Source organism: Poecilia reticulata, chromosome 20 (genome assembly GCF_904066995.2).
Source record: "Poecilia reticulata chromosome 20, P_reticulata-male-v2, whole genome shotgun sequence".
Taxonomy (NCBI): domain Eukaryota; kingdom Metazoa; phylum Chordata; class Actinopteri; order Cyprinodontiformes; family Poeciliidae; genus Poecilia; species Poecilia reticulata.
The window spans coordinates 1,909,097-1,926,072 of record NC_088849.1 but is presented as its reverse complement, the minus strand read 5'-3'; the positions used below and the strand labels follow the sequence as shown (position 1 = coordinate 1,926,072).

Genomic DNA, 16,976 nt, shown 5'->3' with positions numbered 1-16,976 from the left:
AAAACAAGAACAAGAACGCAGAGCATGCTCATTGCTCTTTGTTTTTGTCACCTGTCATGGTGGCAGACGTTGCAGCAGGAGGGAGGATGAGAACAGTCACGGTGCTCCTCCTGCTTGGTTACTTCTTGCTTATATGGCCTTGGACAGTGTTCATAGGTTGTTAATTGCTATGTTTAATGGTGCAGACAATTATTATTTCTGACATTGGCAATATGGGCAACCGCACAGGGCGTTATTTCTTTAGGGATGGCAGGAGACCTCTGTGGATTGTGGCACAGAGATGAAAGCAAAACAGAATGAAGAAGAGTTTGAATTGATACTGGTTAAATTTATTTCAATACTTATTTCTAAGTATTTAATATCTAGGTGTTTTTATGGGAAAGTGAATCTTTCAGATCAATTTGAGAAGCAGTTTTGATAGGTGCACTTAATGTTATTGTCATGTAGCACGGGGTGCTGGTTTTGATTTGGTCTTGGGTTCAGTGGTCTAGACTACAACTCTGCTACGTGGCTCCTTGGTTCCATGTCCTGCTCTGCCAGTTGGATTTCTTTCAAAATAAATGTGTGGCAAAGAAAGTGAAGTTCATGTTATGTTAGGACAGGAGACAAGATGTTTCCATCCCTGAAATTATGATGCATAGAATCACATATCTAAGTCTAAACTATGTTACAGAATAAACACAATAAAAACATGCTTTATCTGTGGCATATGATCATATGATCGGTACACTTAATGATATTAGTGATTAGGCAATGCATTAGCAAGTACTTTTACTTTTAATACTTAAGTATTTTTAAAAACCAGTACTTTTTTACTTTTACTTAAGTAAAATGTTAATGTGGTACTTTGACTTTTACTTGAGTACATTTTTGTCTGTGTATTTGTACTTTTACTTAAGTACATTTTTTGAGTACTTTCTCCACCACTGCCTCTAATACCTCTTAACATTTGAAATAGTATCAGGTCAGCTGGTATTTTTGGCACAAACAGCAGCTACAAACAGAAAAATACCTGATATTCTCATAACTGGAATTTCAGTCCTGGTAGTCACCCACTGAGAAACCAACCCACCTGCACAACATAGAATGAATCCAACTAAGGGAGTAAATTATGAAAACATCATACAGCTAGAGAGCAGAAAAATAAAATAATTAAATATGGTTTATTGAACATAACATGTCTCTTTGCTGATTTGCTGGTTAATGACTTGCTAGATGTAATAACGAATTGCATTAGTAAGTTATTACTAATAAGTCAGAACATAACCTTATGAGCCATAAGATTATGCTATGATTCAACATAAACCTTCTGGCTGCAGCAAAAAGATCATGTTAAGTCAATTTCTAATTATTTAGAAACAACGACCTTTCAGTCAGACATTGTTCTGACATTTTGTTCTGCTGAGTGTGTGTGTGCTTGAGAGTTGTCAGTGTTTAAAGCTTCAATATGTATCTTATATAACAAATGTTTTGTAGATATTTGTTAAATCTACGCCGTCAAAGTAGATTAAAAACATAATATAAAACATAGGATATGTGACAAGATCCATGTATCACTCCTAACCAAAAACAAGCCATCAGAGCCAGGAGGAGGGGCTTATCGCTGTTATTGCCCTTTATGTACTCACTGCTGAATGTGCTAATGGTGAAGAAACTACTTACTTTTAAAGAAAAACTGGTTACCTGCTGTCACTGGTGGCTATGCTAACTAGCCTGAGCATTCACTGCAGAATCTGCTGATGGGAAAAGCTGTAGCGGTAAAGGAGAGCAAGGGGGTACAGGGAGTAAGCTGCACCACAGATGATTGTGATTGACAGCGTTAAGACCCGCCTCCTGGCTCTGATCGGATGTTTCTAGTAAGAACTGGGAGAATGCAGAGGAGCTCATCTTTTTCACAGATTATCTGTTTCAAAATAGTGACAGTTTCAACAAAAATGTAATTTTTGAAAAAAAAGTTACATGCTGCAGCTTTAACAGTGAGTGAACACTAAGGGTTATTTTAGATCAGGACATTTCTTAGCCTACTTCCTGTTGTGAAGCAGATTCATACTGGCCTAGTAATACCTGGGCCAGTATGAATTGAACAATGATAAAAGTCAACTAAAAATTGGTTTATTAATGCTACTTTGAAAATGAATAAGAACTTTTTAACAAAGGACCAGGTTGGTTTTCAAAGCTTTCTTCCCCTAATGAACAAAATCATAATTTAAGACACATTTGTATCATCTTTCAAAATATGACAAAGACCTTCATTCATAGATACATTCAATGTTTCCAAAGCAGCAAAGTATTTACTCTCCTGTTTTCATGACTTCTGAAATTGATCCTGGCATGATGCAAATGAACTTCAAGTCCTGACCAACAATGATTCATTCCTGTCTTATTAGAAATGCATTCAGTCCACCAAGCAGCAGATAGACTTAAGTGGTACCGACGTATAATTGTTGCCTTAAGCTCCATGCTTGTAAACTAGTTTAGCATTAAACCTTTAAACTGTTCAGACATGATCACTGAACTGTGTTCTTTAAGAATGTTGCATGTCACAAAAAGGTTTCCTCTGTTGAGATGCAAAGCTGGTTCTCGTTATACCTGACTGCACATGAACCATGACGGCTACATGCTGTCCTGCCTCCTGCAGCCTTTATGTGTTGTTGCTGTTGGAAACAGCTGAGGAACAGTGAGTTCACGGGAATGGAAACAACCTGAGACGATATGCTGTACAGGGATCCAAATTAGTTGAACATATTGGGATAAATATGTTGCAATTTTCCTGTTGACTATAAAATGCTGTTTACGTGTTTACTGTGACATATCAATGTCATTAGTTTGAAAATGTTTTATCTTTTGTTAAATTTTTCATTTATGAAGGTTGCCATTTTTTCACCTGTACAATGCATGCTGAGTTGGTGACATGTTTGGGTCCATTCTGTTCTATAATCTACAGAGTAAACACAGAAGGCCAACTTCACCTGAGTTGCTTGAATCATATTGCATTTGATTGGTGTAAATTTAGACAATGCCACACTGCATTGCACTTGGCTGTAATTAAAAGAAATAATGAGGTGAGTCTGCACCGCTAATTTGTGCTCTCAACATTTTCCTCCAGAAGACTTGACATTTGTTCAGCAAAATTGAAGGAGGATTGAAGAGGTGGTTGTTACCCTCGCTGCTGCCGCCAGTACTGAAAACACGGACCCGGCACCAGGCCAAAGACCCGACCTCAAAGAGGTGTTAACAGACCGAAGACCAGACCTGACAGAGCTACAGAATTAACTACCCCGGATCACACAGTCCAACCAGAGGTACGAATCATTCACCGTTTCATTTACGAAGCTGAAGGCAGCAGCACAAACACCAGCTTCTGCCAGCTGTCCTCTTCCTCTGTGTGATCCTCCTCTTCCTCTGTGTGATCCTCCTCTTCCTCTGTGTGATCCTCCTCTTCCTCTGTGTGATCCTCCTCTTCCTCTGTGTGATCCTCCTCTTCCTCTGTGTGATCCTCCTCTTCCTGTGTGATCCTCCTCTTCCTCTGTGTGATCCTCCTCTTCCTCTTCGTGATCCTCCTCTTCCTCTTTGTGATCCTCCTCTTCCTGTGTGATCCTCCTCTTCCTCTTTGTGATCCTCCTCTTCCTCTTCGTGATCCTCCTCTTCCTGATCCTCCTCTTCCTCTGTGTGATCCTCCTCTTCCTCTTCGTGATCCTCCTCTTCGTGATCCTCCTCTTCCTGATCCTCCTCTTCCTCTGTGTGATCCTCCTCTTCCTCTGTGTGATCCTCCTCTTCCTCTGTGTGATCCTCCTCTTCCTCTTCGTGATCCTCCTCTTCCTCTGTGTGATCCTCCTCTTCCTCTGTGTGATCCTCCTCTTCCTCTTCGTGATCCTCCTCTTCCTCTGTGTGATCCTCCTCTTCCTCTTCGTGATCCTCCTCTTCCTCTTCGTGATCCTCCTCTTCCTCTGTGTGATCCTCCTCTTCCTCTGTGTGATCCTCCTCTTCCTCTTCGTGATCCTCCTCTTCCTCTTCGTGATCCTCCTCTTCCTCTTCGTGATCCTCCTCTTCCTCTGTGTGATCCTCCTCTTCCTCTGTGTGATCCTCCTCTTCCTCTGTGTGATCCTCCTCTTCCTCTGTGTGATCCTCCTCTTCCTCTTCGTGATCCTCCTCTTCCTCTGTGTGACCCTCCTCTTCCTCTGTGATCCTCCTCTTCCTCTGTGTGATCCTCCTCTTCCTCTTCGTGATCCTCCTCTTCCTCTTTGTGATCCTCCTCTTCCTGTGTGATCCTCCTCTTCCTCTTTGTGATCCTCCTCTTCCTCTTCGTGATCCTCCTCTTCCTGATCCTCCTCTTCCTCTGTGTGATCCTCCTCTTCCTCTTCGTGATCCTCCTCTTCGTGATCCTCCTCTTCCTGATCCTCCTCTTCCTCTGTGTGATCCTCCTCTTCCTCTGTGTGATCCTCCTCTTCCTCTTCGTGATCCTCCTCTTCCTCTTCGTGATCCTCCTCTTCCTCTTCGTGATCCTCCTCTTCCTCTGTGTGATCCTCCTCTTCCTCTTCGTGATCCTCCTCTTCCTCTGTGTGATCCTCCTCTTCCTCTGTGTGATCCTCCTCTTCCTCTTCGTGATCCTCCTCATCCTCATGACCTCTGAGGTGAATTCTACATTTCCAACATTTCAAATTGAAAAGACTTAATGTTACTGATTGCTGTTTTGTCTGGACAGAGCTAGAACAATGGGACCTAGAATATGTCAAATGGATGTCGCAACAACATGGCGACATTTGTGTGACAATATTTTATTTAAATTTATAAAAACAAAACAGCCTACAGTATTATTCCTGTGTCATAAACATTTCTCAAATATAGTTTATTGTTGCAACTAATCATTGATCACGTTAAGTCGGGAAATAAACAATTTGACATCCTGGAGAAAAAGGTAGCGCTGGGCAGACATGAAGGTCATGTTCTAAAAGTATCCTGAAGACAAAACAAGGAAACTTTTCATCTTTGGTTTCTTTTTGCTGCAGGAGTTTGCAAACAGAAACCAAAACAGTTTTAATGTCAATCTTTATTATCATGGTAAAATAGCACTTTTTCATTCATTTCTCTTTAATAGTACAATTTTCACAAGTAAAATAAAAAAACACAATCAAAGCTTTTTAATTAGAAATAGATTACTAATAGGTTATCTTGCTTGTAAACTTTTAAGTTGAAACCAGCAAAATATGGCAGACAATAGAAACCCATGGTGGCAGAAGACACTGATTGATGAGAATTCCAGAAGTAATGTTTCACAAAGTTACAGTCTTTAAAATTACAATCTGTAGTGTTACACTCTCTTTAGGTATTGATCTATAAAAGAAATGCATATACAAGCATTTAATTTTTCAGTTATTTTTAGTCAAACAGAGCACACACACCCATTCAGCTGATCTGGCTTTACTGAGGCGGTTAAAAAACAGAGCAGGCCCGTGGATGACTGACTGCTGCTACGCAGGAAGTATTGCTGCATAATTAGGAAGAATTATGTTTGGTGTATAGTGTTTAATTCTGGCTGTCTATATGTGTGGAATTAGTGTTTGGTTCTGTGGAAACATCGCTGGAATGAAGAGAAGGACGACTTGTGTTTTTTCAAAGAGAAAGAAAATAACATGAAAAGTTTGCTTGTGTAAATGACCCACTGTCACCACCAGTGGTTCGGTCCTCAGCTTTAGGAGGCGTCCGCTCCGTTTCTCTGCTCCATTGACTCGCCTCTCTGAGAGAGGAGGAAGGACTCCCAAACAGCCAGACACTGAAAGAAACAGGATCAGCACTTCAAACATGAAAACATGAGGACAGCCTCATGGGCCCGTTCACATGATACCAACATGGAGGCACATTAGCAATGACCTCACAGGCTGGGGACGATTGGACAAACTCATTTTCATTTTGGGCCAAACAGAGCATACAACCCCCAAGTGCTCCCATCAACATCATGAGTGTCCTCAAAGGGCTGGTTGTGTCAGAATATATTGATAAAAACCGCCTATTATACTGTTAAAAATATTAATAATTAATATTAGTGGTTGTCTCTGTGTTTTACAAGTACTTCTTAAAATACTGTTGCTTGTAAAAGTATTCACAACCCATGAACGTTTACATATTTTGTCACATAACCACAAATATTAATATATTTCATTGGAATTTAATGTATAAGAGAAAGACAAAGTGGAATACAATTGTCAAGTAGAAAAAATGATAACATGATTCAAAATAAACTTTTCAATTTGTTTTTATAAATAAACTGAAAAGGGTGGTGTTCAAAAGTGGAACTACTTTTTGCTGCAATTCTTCTACTTCACCATTGTACAATTGTTAATGGACAAGGCAAACAAAAAAATGTGTAGCTTCACTTGAATTTTCATGCAATATTCAGACATGAGCTGATGTGTTTCCATTGGTGAGCAAAAGGTTCAAACAAGGCAGGAAAACGTTCCAGGTCCATCTCAACACTTTTCTCTCTTTTTCATCGATTCTGTTCTTACAGAACTTCTTTGCCATTTCATAAACATGGCTGCAGAACTTTCCTTTATGTGAATGTGTGCGTGCATGTGTGTGTGGTGAAAAGCTTGACAAAGCAAATCACATCTTTATGACATAGAGGTAGTTATATAGGAGGCAGGAAGCCATCCAGCCCTGATGTGAAAATGAACAATAAACAAAAAACAAAAACAGCATAGGTTAAAAATCAGAACCCACCTTCAATCTGTTGGTTTAAAATGGTCTGACTAAGTCTGGCAGCGATCAGGGATCATGATCTGAACCTCAACAACCTCATCAAAGGCACAATATTATCATCTAAAAAATAATGCCAAATTTGTTCATGCCTTTGTTTTTAGCAGACTTAATTATTGCAGCACTATTTTCACTGTAATCCCAAAAAATCCACAAGGCAGTTTCAGATTCTTCAGAATGCCTTACAAAAACAAAAAGAGGTCAGCATGTCAGTCCACTTCTGAGGTCCTTGCACTGATTTCCTGTTACTCAAAAAATAGCATTTAAAATCTCATTAATGGCTTATAAAGCACCTACTAATAAAAGCCCAGATTACATTGCAGATCTTCTCCAAAGCTTAAAAGCCATGAAGGACTTTAAGATTATCTGAATCAAACCTACTCATTTTGAGAATGAAATGAAGCATCTTTCAGTTTTTATGCACCAAAGATCTTTAATAAGCTCCTTTAACTTCTTTGTATAAACATTTTAAATATTCTCTGACTGAAGGTGCTATGTAAATAAAGTTGCCTTGCCTTCACCTGGACATGGAGAGAGGACGCACCTGTGGACAGAGGCCGGATTCATTTTTGAAGTGGGGAGGCCAGGGATGTTTCGTCATCTCTGTTTCGCACTTTGAATGTCAGGCGCGCGCACTTGTTCAGTTGACACGATGGCACCTGTCAATCAGCTCATTGGGTTTGTCGCAATTTGCCCCGAAGTAAGCGCCCCTTACCCTGGAGGACAAAGTTGTCGGGTCCACCACGTGAAGCGACCTGGTTACTGATTTACTGATTGCTGGCTATTAAATGTGCTGCAGTGATACAGATTTGATGAAGAATAATCAGAAAAAATAGTTAAAAGTTGTGGAGGAACATGCACAAAGCATGCTTTACCCAGAGAATTTAGAGGAAGGAATAAAGTTTATTACATTTTCAAAACTGGTGTCTGGAAAAATGTAAAAGGCGGATAAATGCCTGCGGCCAACCCAAGAACAGCTGAATACAGAGATCCACTGTATTAAAACACCATGTTCAATTGAAGGTTTTGTCATTATTACATCATATTCTTTAAAGGTTAAATATCAATGCGTGAAGCTTGGTCCAAAGTAATAAAAATGTGTGCTGTGTCTGCAAATGGCTACAGTTTGCGTACAGTTGCGGCGCGTCTCGAGCGTTTAGCGCAGCGTGATTTGAACCGTTTTGAGCATTTGAACCTTCGAGCACCTCTAACGAGTCCGACGCTTCACAAAGACTTTGAATGTAACGATTAAAGCGCGTTTGGTGTGAACGCACCAAAAGTGCAACGCGCCAAACTTGAAGCGTCAGAGGCGTTTTTTAATGCGTTTAGTGCGAATGCACCATTAGTGGGTTAAACAGTTGTCCAAACGGACCCGTCAGGTGTTCAGTTCGCCAAACCACACACACACACACAAAAATAAAATCATAAATTGGCGACCTGCCAGAACCGCACACCCGGTAAAAAGTTCAGGCAGGATCAAAGCGACCTCTCTTGGGTCTATGAGAATAATGAAACTCCACTCATTCATTTTTAGCTCACAGAAAAAGCGTCAAACCGTCAAATAAACAAAAGTAAATTGACCAATAACATTTAGGCTTATGCGTGCCCACCCCCACAAACTCACACAGATGTGCACTACAAGATGTTTGACAAAAGATTTTTTTTTCTTCTCCTCAATATTGTTAATAGTCAAGAGAGTTGGGTAATAAAGTCATCCAAAAATTATTGTTTTTCTTTTTTACTTCTCAATGTATGCACAGTGCTTAGAGCCGTACAACTGCGGGCGCCCCTGTCCTCAGCTAAATACGCACGACATAATTATGCCGAGGATGGACAAAATCACGACTGGCCAAATTTTTGGAACATTAAAAAAATTATAAAATAGATGTCAAATATCCTCCAGCAATGCCAATTCAGAGAAGCAGGACAACCTAATGGTTCCAGCACATCATCACGTTACGGCGCAGCAGCGCTATCTGGATGCTGTGGGTCTGAAGCCAAAAGGCGCAGATTATATTTGCTGCATGTTCCACAAAATTTGCGGGAAAGAGATTTCTGAGTGGGATAGATTACCAGCCAGACTGCTAACAATATATTTGCATTGAAAACAAAATTAAAACTCCACGATTAAACTTGAATGTGCTGTTTTATTTTACAACGAAAAATGAATTTCAACAGCCAAAGACCTGAAAACCATCAGTGGCCATCCATACTGATGGCTGATTGGCTTTTAGAAGAAAAGAAAAATATTCACGCAATTATTTTTCAACTTGAGCAAAAATTATCTGCTCTGGGCAAAGTGTGGGTGAGCATTTGGTCCGGACCGATAACGGACATGGGCAACATGTCTTTTTTGTTTCATCCCAACGCCGTTAGAAAGAAAACCTCAACACAGTTCTATAAATACTGCATTTGGGCCAAATGTGGCACAAATACAGAAATTCTCATTTAATTTTTAGGCAGAATTGTTCCAGACACGGACCGTATCAGAGCCAGAGTCTCTTTTCAGGTGTCAGGCCGGTTCCTGATCCCAACCCGACCCGGAGCTGCTGCATGTGGTAAAGCTTTAGGTGACTGTTATGATCTGGAGACTTAGATTTGGTCCAGATCTGAGTGTTGTAGGTTTTATCTGTGCTTCTGTCTGTATATAAACATAGAGAGATGTCAGTCACAGATTGTCAGAGTTGCGTGCAGTCTGTGTAAATGTCTGGTGGGACCAGCAGACGGGCAGAGCAGGGCCGTAAAGTGTGTGTGTGTGTGGTGGGGGGGGGGGGGGGGGCAATGGCCCCCTGTCCCCCCTATTCCAGCGCCTATGCCTGTAGACCCACCAAAACCTGGACATCCACTTAGTCTGACAAGAGAGAAGCAGCCAAGAGGCCCATGGTGACTCTGGAGGAGCTGCAGAGATCGTTCACTTCACAAATCCGGCCTTTATAAAAGAGTGGCAAAAAAAGGCACTGCTGAAATAAAGGCTAAAGAAGTCCACATTTCTGATTTCTGATTGAGACAAGCTATGAAAGAGACATGAGGGGGAGGGCACATTGGTCAGATGGCAGTCAACATGAACTTTTAGACCTACAAGCAAAACACTAGTCAAACAGAGTGATGGCAGTATCATGCTGGAGAAGCAAAAAGCTCAAGCAGTTTTTCAGAGATGAAAAAGCAAACAGATTAAGATGTTGATGCTGAACACTTGTAGAGATGTACAAAATATAAAAAATAATGTATCATCTTCTTTTCACTTTAAAATTCTGTACGATTTTATATTGGCCTGTCCCATAAAACCACGATAAAATGCCTTGATGTTTGAGGTGGGAACATGAAAAAATTTGAAGAGGTTTAAGGGATCAGAGCATCTGCTTGTTACTGGAACACAAAGAAAAATGGAGCAGAGATGAGCTTTAAGAAATTCTTCCAGATCTAATGAGGTAAAACGGGACATGCAGGAGAATTTTCTTCAAAAATCATGGAGGAAACAACAAAGCAATGTGGTTGGGTCAACTAAGTCCTCACTGGGAGCAGATGTCCAAGTATGTTAGCAACTCTGTCACTCAGCAGTGTGATGAGGGATTTAACCGCCAACTACATTTCACAGCTGAAGCCATGACGGGCTGATTTTGAAGTGCTAGAATAAATTCAAAAACTGTAAAACAAAAAACAAACAAAAAAAAACCCCTCCAACATATCAGTTCCACAGTCTTTGTTAAACAAATACATTTCTCTAATATTTTCTCAAGTCATTTTTGGCAACTAAGTTTCAGCCCATGCAGACAAAATGCGTACTAAAAGAGGAGGAATTTGGAGCCACTCTTTATAGGAGAATTGCTGGAAAGGCCTGTTCAATGTTTCACCCTACAGCCTCTCAATCACATTTAAATCCAGAGTTTGATTAGACCACTCCAAAATCTTCATTTTAGTTTTTATGAGCCATTCAGGGATAGACTTGCAGGTTCTCAGTGTTGTTCTTTGTAACCCTTTCCAGACTGATGGATGTCAGAGACTTTCTTTTTCATGTGATATTCTACAGATTGGGGATTGACACGCTGGTTTCTGAGATCTTTTAGTCCAGGGGTCCCCAAATGTTTTCCTGTGAGGGCCACATAACTTTTCTCTTCTCTGGTGGGGGGCCGGAGTCAGTTTGTAACCGAAAAAGTGTGACAATTGCAGAAGTGCCTAAATGTAAAAATGTATTGTTTTCCAGAAAGCACAATCAAATAACCCTCTCTGGGTTCATCACAGAAAAAATCCAGGAAATAACACTATTTATGACGTATTTTCCGGACTATAAGCCTCAGATATCTCTGCTGATTCAGGTTTTCCACGGCGATGCAGCAGCATCAGAGAGGGGCGGACACCCAACATTTGAGTCATAACAGGTCAATTGAATATTACATTCATTACGGTAGAAAAAGTTGCCAAGTTTAGATTTAACTGAACTGATTACGGTAGTTTCCGAACGGTAACTGTGACAGTAAAAGTACTGATCCTTTGTGTTGTTACTAGCATGTGCTAAACGAAAATGGGTGCTTTCTTCTTCCTCTTTAGATTTCAACGGCATCTTGCATCCATTATTGTTGCACTACTGCCACCTACTGGATCCTAATATCTATACCTCAAATTCTCATAATGATCCCAGTATTATTTAAAAAAACGAAAAATCTTTTTTCCCCTCAATGCTATAACTGAACAACATTCTCAAATTTCAATTCCCTATTAAAACCCAATTCCGTTTTAATGGGCGCTTTCTTTTTTTATTTCCAATTTTGACTTCCAATGATTCACTTCCTGCTAAAGAGCCCCCTGGTGGTTGAAGAAAAATCCACATATAAGCCACACCGGGCTATAAACTGCATGGTTCCAAGCTTAGGAAGAAAGTAGCGGCTTATAGTCCGGAAAATACGGCATATGAAAAAAAATCTAAATGCTCTCTGGTATTGTTCAGAGGGCCGGACCAAATGTGGAGGCGGGCCAGATCTGGCACGCGGGCCGGAGTTTGGGGACCACTGTTTTAGTCCATTTCATGCAGTCAGGAAGGTACAGTTGAAGGGACTCTTTGATTCTTGATCTTGACATGGAGAGCCTGGGTGGTTTGGATATATGAAATCATCATTTGAAAACCGATTTTTGGATTTACTCATGTTATCTTTGATGGTTATCAATATTTGTTTGACAAGCAGAAACACTGAAGTTTTTTTTTCACTCACTCCAACATTCTGAACCCTTTTCTCTGTGGTTCTTATGTTGCCTCCTTACCTAGACGGAATTAAAAACCCTTCCAGATACCAGTCTCTTAATAGATACTTCACGGTCATATCTCTCAGGTCCACAACATTAAATCATTCACAGACCACACATTAAAGTTATATTTTGACAGTGAGAGGCAGACTATCAAAAAGTAAATCTAGAAAATTAAGTAACATTTAAATAAAAATAATTTTATTTCCTCCACTGTATATTTATTTACATGTTTACCGACTGTAAAACAGTAAACCTGTGGTTTTTACAGCAGTGCTGCAGGAACACACGGCAGATGAATGGCTCCAGAGTTACTTAAAGGTTTTCTTACTGTGCTTTGGTCTCTGCTCCTTTCTGACTGGCCAGCTGCATGCAAGATATTCACTGGTCATTACTCAAAGTCTTTTCGGTGAAGTCATATTTTGATTTTCCTATTCAGTCAGCACAAACAATATTTCAGGTTATTATTCTGCTGCTTAAGTTCTTGACCAAGCTTCACCCAAGTGCTTCCTTTATGCCTTGATTAGTTGACCCTTCACTTGTGATCATGGAGTTGTCCTCTCTACTCATTATCTCTTTCTGAAGAGGTCCAGGTGACATTAGCTCAGTGCTTCTCAATTCCAGTCCTCAGGCCCCCCTGCTCTGCATGTTTTAGATGTGCCTCTATTCCAGAACAGCTGATTCAGATGATTGCATGACCATCAAGTACTGCAGAAACCTGTTAATCACCCACAGATTCAATCCATATGTGTAGCAGAAGGGGAACACCTAAAAGATGCAGGGCAGGGGGGCCTGAGGACCGGAATTGAGAAACACTTCATTAGCTGTTGAACAACAAGGCAGAGTGTAATCCATGTAAAATAAAGAAGTGGAACTAAGTGGTAAATCCAAAGGTGGGATTAGAGATTGGGCTTTAGTTCCAACCTTCCCCCATCCTTCTAAGTGCCATCACTTAACTCCGTTAAACACACTAGAACTAATGAAGAACTTCAACGTGGTGTCTTTATGGATATTAGAATTTTAAAGGGTGAGATAAGAACAAACAGCAAGCTATTGCTGCTGATGTTTGGAATATTGAAGGTATTAATAAAATGTGTTTTTGAACTGCTGAACTCTTCCTAATGACAGCTGGAATTAAGCCTGTCATTCAGGTCTGAAACCTTGTAGTTATAAATTTTCATAAAAAGTACATACTACAGTCCTCTACCTTAGCTTTCACTTAGCAATATTTTATCTTTCAAAGGATTTCTCTGGAAAGGAAAACATCTTTAACTCAGCTGCTCAGAGTGACAGTCACCTCAGATCACATTTAGTGTTTTTTTTTAGCAGAGAGGAAGTGAACCTGAGGGGGAAGCATTAAAGTGAGCTGCTGCCCTCTGCTGGCAGTTTTTGTCACTGAAAACATAGCAAGAAATGATCAGTACTGCATCTAATTTATTGCTGTATATTTTGCATGCTGTACTGTTGACTGCTGTGTCTGGCATACTGTTGTTTAGTTCCTCCCTGTCCGATCGGGGAATAGGTGTTGCCAAATTCACATACGCACGCCCACACACATGCACACCTACACACGCACTCACAATGTATCCAACACACACACGTAAACAGCTGAAGATCATACAAACACAACCCTGGACTATATTTTTCTTTTACTCCGCCATTTCAAATCTTTTCTCAGCAGCAGACTACTTCCAGGAGAAATGCCTGTTTACCTAGAGAAGATGAATGCTAAACAAACAGCTTGTTTTACCAATCAACATGTGCACATGATTTTAACAATTACTTCCTTTAAAAACCACTGATTCTTCTTCAACACCTCTGAGGTAACAGAGCTGCTCTAAAGAACCAGCTAGTCAAAGTTCTTGAGGTCTGAAGACAAACGGCATAAAGCGATGAAGGGCAGTAAGTCAAACTCACCTTCTCATAATAATCGACGTTCTTGGCAGCAGTGGAGATGAAGGCAGATTTGAGGTCAGCTCTCATGCTGGTCCTCCAGCGGGACCAGTCTCCCCGTAAAGCATTGTTGGCCTGTTCCACTCGGTCTGCCAGGTCATCCACCTCCTCCTGCAGCTGCCACACACAGAAAAACCTCATCACTGATGAGTTTGAGGAACCAAAGCTGAATCTGGATTACACTAATCAGCCCGAGAGTTCAGAGAAATCTGGTACTTCACACTGATCTGGTACACTTTAAACCAGGGGTCCCCAAACTTTTCCTGTGAGGGCCACATAACTTTTCCCTTCTCTGGTGGGGGGCCGGAGTCAGTTTGTAGCAGAAGAAGTGTGACAACTGCAGGAGTGCCTAAATGTAAAAATGTATTATTTTCCAGAAAGCACAATCAAATAACCCTCTCTGGGTTCTTCACAGAAAAAAATCCAGGAAATAACACAATTTATTAAATAAATACCATATTTTCCGGACTATAAGCCGCACCGGGCTATAAGCTGCAGATATCTCTGTAGGCTATAAGCTGCATCATTATGAATGCAGCAGCAGCACAGGGGGGCAGACACCCAACATTTGAGTCATAACAGCTCAATTGAATATCACATTTAGGGTTGAAAAAGAAAAAGTTGCCAAGTTTAGATTTAACTGAACTGATTACGGAAGTTTCCGAACGGTAACTGTAACAGTAAAAGTGCTGAACCTACGTGTCTGCTACTAGCATGTGCTAAATGAAAATGGGCCATTTCTTCTTCCTCTTTAGATTTCAACAGCAGCTTGCATCCATTATTGTTGCATTACTGCCATCTATTAGATCCTAATATCTATACCTCAAATTCTCATAATGATCCCAGTATTATTTAAAAAAAAATGAAAAATCTTCTTTTTCCCCTCAATGCTATTTAACTGATAAACTACATTCTCAAATTTCAATTCCCTATTAAAACCTAATTTCGTTTTATTGGGCGCTTTCTTCTTTTATTTCTAATTTTGACTTCCAATGATTCACTTCCTGCTAAAGAGCCCCCTGGTGGTTGAAGAAAAATCCACATATAAGCCGCAAGGTTCAAAGTTTAGTAAAAAGGTAGCGGCTTATAGTCCGGAAAATACGGTATATGAAAAAAAATCTAAATGCTCTTTGGTATTGTTCAGGAGGCCGGACCAAATGTGGAGGCGGGCCGGATCCGGCCCGTGGGCCGTAGTTTGGGGACCACTGCTTTAAACGGACCAAAGTTGGTTTCCCCCAGGGGTGAAAACACTCAAGTGAATCCCAGTGCAGACCAAATACCCGGACCCACTTCTTGAGGTGGTCTTGGCCAACTTCTAAACCAACTCTTGTGCATTTCACCTTTGGTGACAACGGACGTTACCAACGGACCTTACCAAGCTCCGCCCAGAAACGCGCGATGCCTCCAAGATTGTGCACGTCACAGCTAAATGCTATACTCTGCAGAGAGTCAGTCGAAATGAAATTACACATAGAAACTAAGCACCGCGAGGCTTTGTTTGTGAGACATGCAGTCACGTGAGACTTTTGAGGGGCGTTTCTGGGCGGAGTTTGGTAAGGTCTGTGAAAATACAGACCGGCCTTGATCCAAACCACTACAGGAAATATACATCTTTTTGTACTTCATGAGGCAAATTTGCATTCCATTAGGATGAAGATGAGTCCTTCAGTGTCGCTACCATTGCCACTGCATTTACTGGTTGGACTGAACTTATACCCAACATTCTTTTGCTGTTCATTCAGCTGCAGCAGCATTTACAGACACCATTCAGGGTTTCCCCCAGAAATTTTGCTAAGTGGTTGGGGTGACAAGTCAGTCCAGCATGTTTTTGTATAAAAAGATGTTAAGTTAACAGGACATGTAAAAATATTACTGGGTAATTATATGTTCTGGTAAAACATCACTAGTGAAATGCTATTTAAACCCACATCTAGTCTTTAATACAACAAATCAAAAAATACAATTAAAATGAATATCAATTATTTGCACTTCTGTTTAATCCAAATTAAGTCAGCAGCTTCTGATATGCCCCTGAAGCCTTTATGGGGTTGCAGGGGTCCCATAAAGGCTAATATTTTAACACAGACCACAGATATGTAAATGTAACATTTGTTTATTTAGATTATCAATGCTGCTAAATTTGATTTAATGGTTTCAGCATACATAAATTAAAATATTTTAAATTATTGGCAAGTTTACTTTGTAAAAGTTCAAAGAACAATATTCATAATTAGATTGTTTTGTTACCACAGCAGCAATCTGATGCTGCCAGTTTAATCTTTGAGTTTGAGCTCTAGTGCCCTTTTTCCACCGCCTCGGCTCGCTTTCAGAGCGTTTCCACCGGCTTTTTTTTGGGACTGCCAATCATCGAACAGCAGCGAAGCTTGCGTCACCCACAAAAGCAGGGCCGGTGTTCTGACTATCTGTCATACCTGTAAATCCAGCATACGTTATGGTAATGCGCATGCGCACATCAATGTTATGTCACATACTGCTTACTCAGCAGATTTCTTATAAATTCTTTGTTGGGGTTTTTATAATTAGCTCAAGACTTATAAAGAACCAGACACAAGACCAATGAGGTTTTTATGACTTCCTTTGCAAAGGGAGAGAACCACAACCTCAACCCGCTCAGGATCAAAGATTGGTGAGCTCTGCTCAACTCTGCTTGGAATTGGCTTTTATTTTGATGACCTTCTTCAGTAGAATAATGCTGAGATAACGAAACAGATGGACCCCTTGAGTAGGAAATTACATTATAGATAAAGAAAGAACCTTAAGAATGACTGGTCAGAGGTAACTGAACACATGTAGATAAAAGACTCAAATAAAATGATAAAACAATGATTAGTTACAATGATTAGTTTTACCCAACATTCTTCATACCTGTAGAAGTTTCATTTTGTGTGTCTTATTTCTCAGACGTTTACGGTAAATTGTATTTAATTAAGCTGCTATGTTACTCAAACATTAACATAAATGACTTTTGCTGTTTAAAATATTGTTACCATACTGTAAACAAGACATTAGTCCCG

At 40.3% G+C, this 16,976-nt stretch overlaps 2 protein-coding genes across 3 annotated transcripts in view; one reads left to right on the top strand and one right to left on the bottom strand.

Moving 5' to 3' along the window:
* Positions 1-3,192, top strand: part of plppr5b (phospholipid phosphatase related 5b) — a 107,283-nt gene extending 104,091 nt beyond the window's left edge. The window contains exon 11 of the mRNA XM_017301829.2: positions 3,107-3,192. The gene's annotated coding sequence lies outside the window, so the exon portion shown is untranslated. The remainder of the gene's footprint in view (positions 1-3,106) is intronic.
* Positions 3,193-5,029: 1,837 nt separating this feature from the next.
* Positions 5,030-16,976, bottom strand: part of snx7 (sorting nexin 7) — a 58,648-nt gene continuing 46,701 nt past the window's right edge. The window contains exons 8-9 of one of the 2 annotated variants that reach the window (XM_081601459.1): positions 13,906-14,058; positions 5,030-5,770 (exon numbers count right to left, since the gene is read on the bottom strand). In XM_081601459.1, the coding sequence (XP_081457585.1) occupies positions 5,690-5,770; positions 13,906-14,058 (234 nt within the window). In that variant the 3' untranslated portion in view covers positions 5,030-5,689. Of the gene's footprint in view, positions 5,771-13,782; positions 14,059-16,976 lie in introns of those variants that run through there. The other variant, XM_008438530.3, reaches the window with a different exon arrangement.